This window comes from Scophthalmus maximus, chromosome 14 (assembly GCF_022379125.1).
Source record: "Scophthalmus maximus strain ysfricsl-2021 chromosome 14, ASM2237912v1, whole genome shotgun sequence".
Classification (NCBI taxonomy): domain Eukaryota; kingdom Metazoa; phylum Chordata; class Actinopteri; order Pleuronectiformes; family Scophthalmidae; genus Scophthalmus; species Scophthalmus maximus.
The window spans coordinates 5,174,288-5,187,448 of record NC_061528.1 but is presented as its reverse complement, the minus strand read 5'-3'; the positions used below and the strand labels follow the sequence as shown (position 1 = coordinate 5,187,448).

The 13,161-nt window shown below is 44.1% G+C and overlaps 1 protein-coding gene across 1 annotated transcript in view; it reads left to right on the top strand.

Annotated features, from left to right (window-relative positions):
• Positions 1-13,161, top strand: part of itprid2 (ITPR interacting domain containing 2) — a 35,315-nt gene that overhangs the window by 6,776 nt on the left and 15,378 nt on the right. The window contains exons 5-10 of the mRNA XM_047337076.1: positions 1,169-1,218; positions 1,444-1,497; positions 5,137-5,176; positions 5,518-5,613; positions 8,197-8,344; positions 8,690-8,750. Coding sequence (XP_047193032.1) covers positions 1,169-1,218; positions 1,444-1,497; positions 5,137-5,176; positions 5,518-5,613; positions 8,197-8,344; positions 8,690-8,750 — 449 coding nt within the window. The remainder of the gene's footprint in view (positions 1-1,168; positions 1,219-1,443; positions 1,498-5,136; positions 5,177-5,517; positions 5,614-8,196; positions 8,345-8,689; positions 8,751-13,161) is intronic.

Below are 13,161 nucleotides of genomic sequence, written 5' to 3'. Positions count from 1 at the left end.
CACAGCAGCAGACCAACGCCCAGAGATAGGTCAAATATAGAGTTTGGAATGAGAACTAAAAAGGAGAGAAAGAAAGGAAGAAGCGGACAGAAGACGGAAAGGACGGCAGCAAAAAAAGAAAGGAGGGTAAACAGAGGAGGGGTTCCTTCTGCTGAGTCAACACTCTTATCGTGCACGCACAGCATACGCAGCCGCGCGGCTCTGACGTGTCCGCGGCAGCGTCGCTGTGGTAACAATGACCAGCAGAATCAGAATCCCTGGGTTACCACAGCGACAACCCAGCGGCCAACATGGCCGCCGGCGGAAAGTGGGAGGATTAGTGAACATTGCAGCTGCGCACTGTTACACAACCATCCATCCATACGTGTGTGTGTGTGTGTGTGTGTGTGTGTGTGTGTGTGTGTGTGTGTGTGTGTGTGTGTGTGTGTGTGTGTGTGTGTGTGTGTGTGTGTGTGTGTGTGTGTGTGTGTGTGTGTGTGTGTGTGTGTGTGTGTGTGTGTGTGTGTGTGTGTGTGTGTGTGTGTTAAATGGTGGCATGAAGTTTGTCCTGTCGATAAGAGCTGCAGGTTGTGTAACAGCTCAACTGTTTTTCAGGGTCCGGCTGCAGGCTGCAGCTCGGACCTGTTCGCTTGCTGCTACTGTCAACTAGTTAACCTGGGATACCTAGTCTGGTCCTGGGATAGGTGCCAAGAACAGGATTTGGCCTGGGATATGTGTGGGTACGTCAGCTGACTACAGTGCTGTAGCCTGGATTGAGCAGGAGTTAGCCTATTAGTCATAGGTAGCCTAACTTTACAGGCAGTTAGCCCAATCAGCATTGAATTCAGACACATGGTGCATTTTTTTTTACATTTATATATTGGGTAAAGTAATAATGAGTGGCGACAGAAGAACAGTATAGTAATATATGTAAGCGCTGAAAACAAACATAATATTACGGTGATTATTTCAGTTGTCGTGAAAAGGAGATAATTTGACAGTGAATTCTTTAGTGTTTTATATCTGCTGGGACCCGGGGTCACCCAGACTAACCGGGGTCGTTCGGTCCCTGTAGTTTTGCAGCTGACCTGATGTCACTGACAGAGGTGTGTTGGGCCCTAAATTGTTGTATAAATGGTCAGTTTATGGTTCGGGTTGATGTGTAACTCTCCCAATGTCTCTGTTCCAGGACTCCCCTTGGAGCCTCTCTAGATGACCGGAGCGCTTCTCCGAGCAGAGGTAATGGACGTTTTTTCTCTGTGTGTGTGTGTTGTTTGTTGTATTGTCAGGACGCGGTCAATCAACGCAACTGTCGTTCTAAAGCTTGGTTAATCTACAGGCGTACAGTAATGCGTCAGCATTGCTCCAGATTTGCTTTTCTTGCTCTATGCCTCTATGGATAGTTCACTGAAAGGATTGCATAGCTAACGCTGCTTGGTGTGTTCCGTGTATGTGTGAGAACAGGAGCGCCGAGGAACGGCTGCAGCTTCGAAGATGACCTTTCACTGGGAGCTGAAGGTCAGTACAGAGGAAAAATAAAACATAATACAAACAAGATTAGAGATTTTGGCTCATTGTTAACAGTTTTCGCTCCCCACGCTCTGCCAATTCTATATTTTAACCGGTGCCGCCAACTTAGGGAACAGTGTGACATTCTGGGAAATTTCTCCGGTTATCTTTTCTACGCGAGTCATGTCGTCAGTCGAATCATTAACTACGGACCTAGCTGCGGTGGAAACGGAGAAGTGTGACCGAGACGAGGGACGGACCATGACGATGCATGCTCCTTGTTTGCTCTGTATCTCATATCTGCTCGTCCGCCCAACGCCGTCATCTGTGCTGCCAGCGGTCAATCAGGAGAGCAGCTCTGCAGGGCGTGAAAATGCTATCACTCTATATCACGCCGACATCCTCATTTACTGTAAATCCATAAACAAACAATATAACAAAATAACCTGCAAACCATCAGAAGTATAAGAAAGAAGAAAAGTGTCCAATATCGTCTTATACAGGTCTTGGAGTCTGAGTGCGACTCGTTGTATATAACTTCAATCCAGTGTGCAACTGATGAAGGTGTAGCTGATTTCCGTCGTCTCGCAATAATTGTGCTTCCTGCTCGGGACAAACTGAAAAACTGATTGTCATGAGATATGTTGTTCTGAGGCTTCCCATGTAAGGCTGTTGCACGAGCTATGTTTGAGGTGACTGCTATTTAGTGCAATGTCGCTGGCCAATCAAAATGTGTATGGATTGATAAGCATCAGTAACAATGTTTTAAAACATGAAAGGTATTTAATACTGTGTAAACAAAGCACTAGATTAGGCATCAAATGCTTTATGACTATGTTTGGGGTGGTTGCAATGATGCAGAACGGCTTTGGGAATAATCAGATGCCTGCCTGATGGAATTTTCTTATGAATTGTAAATAAGAACAAGAAGGAACCACAAAAATTCTGCCAGGCACCTCGCATTGTGTTGGCTCCGACCACATCACTCCCAGTGATAATGAAAACCTCACCATGTAGGGGGGGGGGGGGACTGGAAACCCGCAGCAAGTGTCAGCAAAGGAGTGAGCAGAGGGTGCGTTGAATTTATCTTTGGATGTTTGTTGCATTTGAAGAATATGGCATGTGAGATAGATAAATAGATATATAGATAGACAGTTGTTACAGAGGGCTGCAAACGGCATTTTTTTCAGAGTCACAATAGTGAAAAGTTGTCGAAACAGTTGTTTTGGAGCTGATTTAATCTATTTATTCATCTGCCATCAAAATTGACTTTTTCAAAATTTCACTCCGTTTTTTGTTTTTTTCAGAACATTTTAGCACTCAGCGGCTTTTGAAATTACTAAATATCTCTGAAGTTTTTAAAAGTTCGGACCGACACACCCCTGATTTCTGTGTGTACCCAAACTCCCGCCCGTTTGATACCCTCCTGTGAAAACTCAACAGTGTCAGTAGAATCAACAGAACGTTGTGCGATTCCCTGCTCCATCTTCATTCCTCATCGCTGTTCCTGTGTGACGGCAAAGTAAACAGAGGTGTGGAAACACAATGCACGCTTGATTGACAGTCCTCGGAGTGTGTGTGTGTGTGTGCCCACGCGCGCGTTTTTCCCCATTCCTCTGATCTGCGGTGAATACCTCTGTAATGGCGCTGATAGCATGACGGTGCATTTGCTATTGAGTGTACAATAGACTGTGATGACTTTATGTTGCTGAACACTGACTGGCTGTTTGAGGGTCCGTGTGTGTGTGTGTGTGTGTGCGTGCGTGTGTGTGTGTGTGTGTGTGTGTGTGTGTGTGTGTGTGTGTGTGTGTGTGTGTGTGTGTGTGTGTGTGTGTGTGTGTGTGTGTGTGTGTGTGTGTGTGTGTGTGTGTGTGTGTGTGTGTGTGTGTGTGTGTGTGTGTGTGTGTGTGTGTGTGTGTGTGTGTGTGTGTGTGTGTGTGTGTGTGTGTGTGGTCGGAGGGTCCGCTGGTGGAACCGGGGACTGAATAGATGCTAATGAGTTGATGCTGAGAGGTCGGAGGTCGCGTAGATCTGATCAAAAACATTCAGTTCAACGACAGCACAAAGAGCTGAAGGATGGATTTAGAGTTGTGGGGGAACTGCAGAGTTTCGTCGATAATTATCTGTGAGTATGACATAGGATGAAAGATATTGACCACGGCTATTAATCACATTAGATGATCACGTAACAAAATGTACGTAATAGAAAAACATTTGGGTTGGGGGAAGGTTGGGAAAAGAAGTGTACAAGGAATTACATAAATGCATCTAATCTTTTTTTTTTTGCATATAGAGAAAATAAATAATAGCGTTGAGGGATTCTGGTGTGACTTAGAACTCAATAACGTCTCCTCAGTTAGCGCCACTGCATCCGATTGTGTCCGTTAATGTTTCTATGAATTTATGCTTTATCTGTTGTAAATTTCCTCTCACGTTTTAGGAATCTTTTATCGTGGTTTATGAATTTAGATGAGCTCTGTGTGTGTTTCATGTGAACGAGACTCGAGGATGAAAAGATAATGGTCCCTTTTTTAGATTTGGGTGAACAAAAACCTGAGCTGCCTCTTTAGTTGAGTGCCTCCTGTCTACTTCCTGCGTCAGCCTAAATCTCACCTCATGATGTTCTCCGTACTGTTGATGCCTTAATCTGGCTGAGAGGGATATTTGACAGGACGGGTTTTCGAGATGTCATGTATGAACAGCTCCTGATGGACTGTGGTGATGTCAGACGTTATCACGACAGGATGAGAGCGGATTAAAGCGTTAAAGTGGGAACGAGATGGAAGTGAATTAGTAAATTGAAGGGGGTCGGCGTGAATAGGATGGAAGTGAATGAGAGTGAATTAGTGTAAGTAGGCAAGTCATCGTCGTGTTGGGCTCCGTTAATCTGGCTGTCCATCAAGGGGGAAAACATTCAAAGAAGGGAGAAGGGATTGAGCTGAAACGACAGGTCTCGACAGGTTCTTCTTAGCTGGAGAAGAAAACCACTGTCACACCTCCAGCTGGTGGTGACTCTCATTTCTCTGACAGAATGAAGCAGGTTAACGCGCCTCAGCTTTTATTCCAGGAGTCAGAATGACAGAAGATTTACCATAAACCGTTGTAGTGATTTTTGAAACAAAAAGATACTTTCTTTTGCCACAAAAAGCGGCTCAGCAGTTTAAGCCGAAAACTATTGATTATATTTTTTGTATATACGTGTTTTTTTTGTTCACCATGTGGTTCATGGTATGATTGAAAATGTCATACAGTGATTATGTTCTAACATAACCATATCCCTATTCTAATTACTGTGGATACTACTACTTCTACTACTACTACTACTAATAATAAAAGTTATGATTTTTAGAGAAATTTTCAAATTCCAGATTACAAAGTGCATCAATATAGTCTGCAATAAAACAGTCAAGTCGTAAAATCACCACTTTTTAAAAGATAATAGTTATAAACAATTAATAGAGATAGTCTGTCAGTCTGTGTGTGTCAGTCTGTGTGTCTGTCTGTCTGTCTGTGTGTGTCTGTCTGTCTGTGTGTCTGTCTGTCTGTCAAGGTAATTACTTCTTAGTTCTAATGTTATCTTCAGTGTGATCGAACAATTTGTTTTAAATGACATATGACTAATCATAGTTTCCTTGTTTTCGTCTGCAGCCAACCACCTTCATTCCAGTAACAATAAAACTGATTCCTGGTAAGTTCACTTCAGTTTTCTTTTAATTTACATTCAGTCATGGCCAGATTTACTTCCTTTTTATTTAGGGGATAAGGATTTGGCTCTTTTTCTGAGATTTTACACCCTGAACAATCAATTAGTTATTAAAGGAAACAATTGTCATTCTGATTGACACACTCTGGTGTGTGATAACGTTTGTGTGTGTGTGTGTGTGTGTGTGTGTGTGTGTGTGTGTGTGTGTGTGTGTGTGTGTGTGTGTGTGTGTGTGTGTGTGTGTGTGTGTGTGTGTGTGTGTGTGTGTGTGTGTGTGTGTGTGTGTGTGTGTGTGTGTGTGTGTGTGTGTGTGTGTGTGTGCGCAGTTTTGGTCTTGCGGCTGAGCAGAAGAGGAGTCAGTATAAAGAGAAAGGAAGAAGTATGAACTCCACTGGATCTGGGAAGAGCAGCACTGTGTCCAGGTCAGTCCACCTTCAGTCAGACTCACGGAGGCTTGTGCAGGAAGTAACGCAGTAATCTCAGGTAGCGAGGGGGCGGAGACACGGGCTGTTACTAAACTTCAAACCAATTCAATGGCAAAAAAAAGAGAACTCGGTCGTACCCAACTGAGAAAAGCAGCCAGAGGCGTTGTTATGGAGGCACAGGGATGAAGAGCAGTGACTCCTCACCGAGGGGTTAAAGGATGATTAAAGAAAGAAAGAAAGAAAAATTCCGTTACACAAAATTACAATATTTTTTTCCACCCAGATTTTCTTCACATAAATATTTTCTCTCATAATTTAACATAGTTTTCACCTCTTCAGGTCTTTACAAATCTGAAAGAAAAAATAATTTTCTCCATAATCAGATTTTCTGTTTGTACCTCTAGTTTTTATCGTAGGTGGTAGCATCCACCATTCCTGTGCTTGTTTTAAATTGCCTTAATATGCAGGAAAGTTTAACATGAAACATTCATTTTATAATCCACAGGGTTTCGTATGGTCATGGAAAATTTAAAAAAATCACTGAATTTATGTGAACATATAAAAAAAGAAGGGTATTAAAAAGCCTTAATCTCTGAATCTAGTTAATGCTATTCTTTGGAATTATATCTGATTGATATGAAACTAATTTTGTGTCAGAGCTGTATTGGTAAAACACAACTTCTAATGTTGAATGGTGTGAAGTGACTGTATAAGGATGTAAACACATCTAATTTGATCCAGTGTAGTTTGTTTTTATTTCGTCTATACTTCCTACAGCAGCAAAGACTTTACTCAGACCTCCTGCGACTGGTTTGAATAATAGTAACAGCTCACAGTGCCACTGATCTGCCAGAAATGTTGCTTTTAAAAACATTTCCAGATCTCCTCCTCACTGAAGCAAGTTTCGTCAGTCGGAGCTTTAGTAGATGTGTGTTTGGTGGATTCATCGTTGAACTAACCGCCTGTGGAGGAGATCAGTGTTTCGGGGAGGGTGAACCTCGGTGGTTGGCGGGCGGGAGGTGAATTGTGTGCTTGTGTGTAATTGTTGGTGCATCATTGGTTAACCCATCTTCCGGTGTGTGTGGTGGATAAGAAGTTTGAGGCTCCTGGGCTGTTGTTCAGTGTGACAAGGTTTTGCAGCAGATTAAAGGATTTTGGAGGTTCCTGGAAAAGATCCATTCACAAAAAGAGCGCTGACGTGGAGAAACATCGGAGTTACAAACGGACAAAAGTCCTTCGGGGAGCCACTTGAGCTTTATTGAAGGAGTCTGTCTTCAAACATATTTTCAGGGGCCCATATGAAAAAGGGGAAATAGTTTTTTTGCTTACTGCAATTGTTCCTCCGTGAATTGGCCATTAAAAACACCTCTTCTTAATGTGCTTTCACTGTAAGTGATGGAGGAGCAAAATCCACAGCCCTCCTTCCTCACTGCTTCACTGCAGCTCAGCAGGGAAACACAGTCCAGGGAATGTGTCTGACTCAGGCAGCTGAAGCCACGCGTAAGCTTCAGATAAACCACTGACTGCAGACGCACATTAGGAAGATGTCTTTTAATGACCAGTTAGAACGGGGGGAATGATTACGGCGGAAAAAACCCCTGTTTCAGTGCACATATGGGATTGTGATTATTATGTAAGAAGATGTCCTTTACGCGTATATATCTAAACCTTCAGTGTCAGCTGAGATGATTCACAGCTGCAGAAGCCGCTCGCATGCCAGTCGGGTTGCACTTGACCTTCACTGCACCGCTGACTCCGGTCAAACAAAACGAAAAACCCCCGCTGTTGCTGTTATTTTTGGGCAGCGCCGGCCGCAAGCCCCAGTTTCACCGCACACCTCGCGCTCCCTCCAGGAATCTGTGATCTCGTCATCGCGATGAATCAATTCAACTCGGCCCCTGTAATTTTGTGTGACAAATTGCAATGTTCGGAAATCCGCATATGTAGTGGCACCGCTCGACCGCTGCTCACCCGGCCTGCGTCGCTCCGGTGGTGGAGCTGCGACAAAGCTTCAGCAGTTGATGGCGTAATGTGTAAAATTGAGAATTTATATTGTGGAACATTATGACTTGTCCCTATAGAGACGGTTCAGCTGAAAAACAAGCTACGGGGGCCTTGTGTAGTTGGCAAACTTCAGGTTATTGGCTAAACATTGGATCCCTGAGATCCAGAGAAATCCCACGTGATTTTTTTCTCTTTAATAATATTGCAACTTGAGGCAAAATTACCAAAAAAGGTTGCAGTTTTTTTTTCTTTAAGCCACTGCAAAACCATCTCCTGGAGGGACTGGTCCTCTGCTGCTGGTCGGGTGTCTTCCTCCTCTGGGTGCTTTAGGCGGAGCTGGGGATACATACTAACCCACTGACGGCGAGCTGTGTGTGAGAAGTACTAACTGGCTGTCTGTGTTTTCGTAGAGTTTCAGAGTTGTCGGCGCAGACAGAGGAGCACCCAGAGGGGATCCCCCTGACCCTGCGGTTAGCCTGAGCAAACTAACCAGCAGACTAACTCACCAGCTTAATGACCGACCTGGCCGACTGACCTGCTGACCGGGTTCGACTGACTGCTTGTGTGTGTCCGCAGTGTGTCGGAGCTGCTGGACCTGTACGAGGAGGACCCCGAAGAGATCCTGCTGAATCTCGGTTTTGGTCGCGAGGAACCCGACCTGTCCGCGAAGGTTCCCACCAGGTTCTTCAACAACACCTCCTCAGCGCGAGGCATCGACATCAAGGTACTGACGACAGCGGCGCGAAAAACACCCGGAGAGTAACCGCGAACGGAAGTTGTTTTTGAAGATGTCTGAAAGACGAGGCAGTGTTTCAGGCTATGCAAACATGTTGTAGCGAATCTGATGACAGTCAAATGTTTTAGACATTTCACGTGAAACCACAAATGTGAACCTCATGGTCGCACCAGAGGAAACTTCAGAGGATCACTTAAGTCGTAAGGATTTATCCTCTGGGAGCCATGAATCTCTGTGCAACATGTTGTGCTAATCCATCTTCTGGATGTTTAGATATTTCACTAGAAAGATGAGATTTTTGGCCTGACATCACTTCCTGTGGTTCACCTGCAGGTCTACCTGGGAGCCCAGATGCAGCGTATGGAGCTGGAGAACCCCAACTACGCTTTGACTAGTATGTACTTCTATCATGTCGGTTCTAGTGTTTATGACTCTACTGTCCACATCTGCTACTGTGCGTTCTACATCCTTACTGCAGGCGAAGGGGTTAACCATGCTGGTGACGAGAAGCTCAGAGGTTCATGTCCCGAAAAAACGTAGACGGAGGAAGTGAAGTTCAGAGAGTGTGTGTGTGTCCAGTTCCCAGTTTTATTGTGGCGTTTTGTGGGGGTCCTTCAGCCCTTTTAGCTGTTCTGCCAATTGCCTGGACAACCAAGCCAGCAAGGACAAAGATCTGTTTGTCCCCGACGCATGCGCGCGCACACACACAATCACACACAGCGTACACGCACACACACACACACACACACACACACATGCACACACACGAACACACACACAAACACACACGAACACACACACACACACACACATAATCACACAGCGTACATGCACACATACACACACACAAAAACACACACACACACAGACACACAGACATCCTGGCCCCTTTTTGTTTTCAAACTTGTGTTTGCATGAAGGTACCGGCTCGCTAATTGAACACACACACACACACACACACACACACACACACACACACACACACACACACACACACACGCGGCTGATTCTCCTCTTCTCGACAGTTTAACTGCCTTGGTGCTGTTAAGAAATAAGACTCAACCAAAGATCCTCTGTGTGGGGGAAGATGAATCACTCCGTCGTTGAAAGATCACCGTTTGACCAGTTTGAAGCTCATCATCGGTCCCAGTTTGCCCGAGTGTTGCTCAGCCAAGTGGACTCAACATTTTTTGACTCCATCATTAATTGGTTAAGACGTCAATTTGTATCTCCGCTATTTTGGTTGGCAATTTTTCTGTTTGTTGTCGTTTTTCAGTGCAGCAGATTTGTATGTTTGCCACTATGCTCCAGATTAGCAGTTCTTATTGACCCGATTTGGCCTTTTTACATTCTGGCTCCATTTATAGTTTTTGTCCTTCAACCCCTGGTTGCTGTTGCTGTCTAAACTTAATACATGTGAAACTTCTCTGCCTCCCACACATTTTTCACAAGTCCAATTCTTTGAGGAGGTTGCAGGCGGCTGCGGCTCAGTCGGTAAAACGGGTGATCCGCTGATCGGATGGTCGGTGATTCGATCCCTGGCTCCTCCAGTCCACATGTCGAACTTTACTTTGGCAATATACTTACCCTCAAAATTCTCTTTGAGCATGGGAGTTAAGATTAGGAAAATGCTATTTAAATGCAGTCTATCTGGATAAGGAAACATCCCTGTGAATTCCCATAATTGCACAACCTCTTGTTATGATATCATATTGTTACAAACACATAATTAACACAAACACCACGACTGTTGTAACAGTGACATGATTCCAGCTCTGAGGAGGAGAAATGATATAATTAGCACCACTAAATATAACCTATTCATTTATATAACCCTTATTTGCACAGGGAAAAGATATATGGAGGAACAAGAGTCGTCTTTCATAAGCGTGCGGTCAGTGTTTGTCAGACTTTTGTGAATGGCCATCTGTCATCCTCTGGCTTTCATTGTGAGACTAGTCCTACTGTATACTGTACCTTATCACAAGCATCAGATGCCCATCTACACCAAGCGACACAGGAAGTCCGTAGACAAAACAACGGAGAACGTAGAACTTCTTTGTTACTGAATTGCATGCCGCCACTTGAGAAGCCACATAAAGATCAAACGGATCATGTTTGAGATCCAGGTTTGTTAGTCAAAGGCCACCAGGTGTTGATTTAGTTATGTTTTAGTTTGGTATAAACCGGCATGAAAACCAGACCCAAAAGATAACACCAAGTATAAAATATACAAAATCAATCATAAAGTTTATTTATTATTGTTACAGAGAAATTTGGACATGTATTATTGGTATAATGTTTCAGATAAAAAACAGAGAGGGAAGAATAAACGTCATATTTACAGTATGAATAAACAGATTAGAAGAGAGATAATTATCATTCTAAATCAAAGATTAAGTCTTTTTTGTACGCAGACAATGACACAGTGGAATCCGTTAAGTGTACATTTTCATTCCACAAGGTAACTCGACGATATTAAATAGAAAAGTGACCACGTGATGTTTTATTGGAGAAAGATGGACATTCTTGACCTGCTTAGTTTGATTAACATCTAAAGCAATTAAGTTAATCTGTATTTGTATATTTCACTTAAAAAAACAAATGTAAAGATTAGATTTTTTTTTCTGTCAAAAATAGTGAGCGGCTGCAATAAAAAACAACAATTAACAAATCTGTTTGACGGATTTCTAAAGGAGCCAAAGTGGCCGCGACTGCTCATACGTCCATAACGTCTCCAGCTGCTTATCTCCGGATCATAAACCAATTTTCCCTCTATCAGCAGATAACAACTAAATGAGTCACAAGCAGTTTGGTGGCATGCACGCTGAGGCGCAGTGAGCCGAGTGGAGGAGAAGAGGAGGGTGCCAGTGTTTGTGCAGAAACAACTCACGATGACGAGAAGCGAGCGAGGGGAGTGCACATCAGAAGGCCGAGAGACACAGAGAGAGAGAGAGGGAACGAGCCAAAGAGGAGTTTGCTCCCTGTCAGCATGCGCTGCGCTGTGTCGCCGACTCACTAATATGCAATCGCGTAAACACGCCGAGAAATGTAACCATCTTTGGTGCCCCTCCGTGGTAGTGCGTTAAAAAAAAGAGAAGAAGACGGGAGCGGCGCACACAGCCGTAACGGGGCTGTTTGTCTGTTTGGGTCCGTCAGTTCGTTTGGGTCGGAGTTGAACTCCCAACCCAGCGGAGACGGCCTGGAAACAGAGGTCTTGATCCGCTTCCAAGTGGACTCCAGTGGGGATACGCTGAGCAGTGTGAAGGCACCTTCGATGGAGCTGACAGCCGGGTCATGAAAGTAATGAGAGGAAGTTTTCAACTTCCTTTCCCGCGCGAAGTTTTCAACTTCCTTTCCCGCGCGAAGTTTGGCCGCAGGATCCCGGCGAATATCCGCCCGTTCTCTGTCGGTGACGTCGGGATGCTCTAAAGGTTGATTGGATTTCCTGACACTGTGTCACGCGAATATTTAACTTCGATTTCAAATATTTCAGAAAAAAATCAACATACATTTTTTTTTTTTGCGCTCCTTTATTTTTTTTTAATTGCTCCTTTGTTGAAAGTATTTTAACTCTTTGTTTCATTGCCTGGTATTCTTCATTATCAGTATACTATAAAAGCAAACTTCATAAGCTACTCATTGTGAGATATAGATTGCTGGACAACAGCAACATTCCATGACAATGATTTCTATTTGGACCCCGGGTGACGAGGAAAGGGCTTCACCAGCGCATCGTCGGTAGCCATATGTGGTCAGCAGGTCAATCTTACATTTGAAATAACACCAGTTCTTTTGGGGATTTGGTCTCTGTGTCCTCTGGTCGCTTCATATGATCCCAGACTGACTCCATGATGTTGAGGCTGCAAAAAATAGATGAGTCTGTCTGTACGTAAGAGGTTGTTGTGTGCTGCAGAATTGCCTTGGGACCGACCGGATGCGTGATACTGTGGATAAGAATCTAAACATCTGTCGTGGCTGAAACTTTTGCACAGTCCTGTTTATAATTGTAAAGGTGCCAGTGTTTCATACAGAGGGTAGAAACATGATGGGGTTAACGGTGCATATTTTTGGGACGGTCTCTCCTCGACGGTGTTTGCGCTCGTTTGTTCGCGCGGAAAAAAGTGATGAAAGAAACTGTGTCGAGGAAGTTCAAACCCTGGTGACTCTCTCACTTCCGAACACCTGGCGATGAAGCTGGTGTGAATATCCAATTGTCTTCTATTTTGGTGACAGAAGTTCTGTGAAATGGCGGATACACACCGAAAAGACTTTTTGCCCGCGTGTGTGTAAAATTTAAGACGTGAGCAGTGTCGTAAATGTCAGGATTAGAAGTCACTCTATGAAAAGCCGCGCTGACAGAACAGGATCTGTTTTTTTCTTTCTTTCTTTTCTTTAAGTGAACTGCTCCTTTAACAGTCTCTGTTCTGTCTGTGGTTCTTGGACGCTTTCTTCTTTTCCAGAACATTCTCATACTGTCCCATCGTTTGCCTGGATCCCAGGCGTGATCGTGTTTGTGTGTGTGTGTGTGTGTGTGTGTGTGTGTGTGTGTGTGTGTGTGTGTGTGTGTGTGTGTGTGTGTGTGTGTGTGTGTGTGTGTGTGTGTGTGTGTGTGTGTGTGTGTGTGTGTGTGTGTGTGTGTGTGTGTGTGTGTGTGTGTGTGTGTGTGTGTGTGTGTGTTACGTAAGCGCTGTTCTCACCATCAGCAAGAATCTCTTGGGATGGAGTGTAGTAAAAAAAAAAAAAAAAGAGGGAGTACATGTCGCTTTCTCTTATTCCTCGCTTCCTGTTTGAGGATCCTAAGA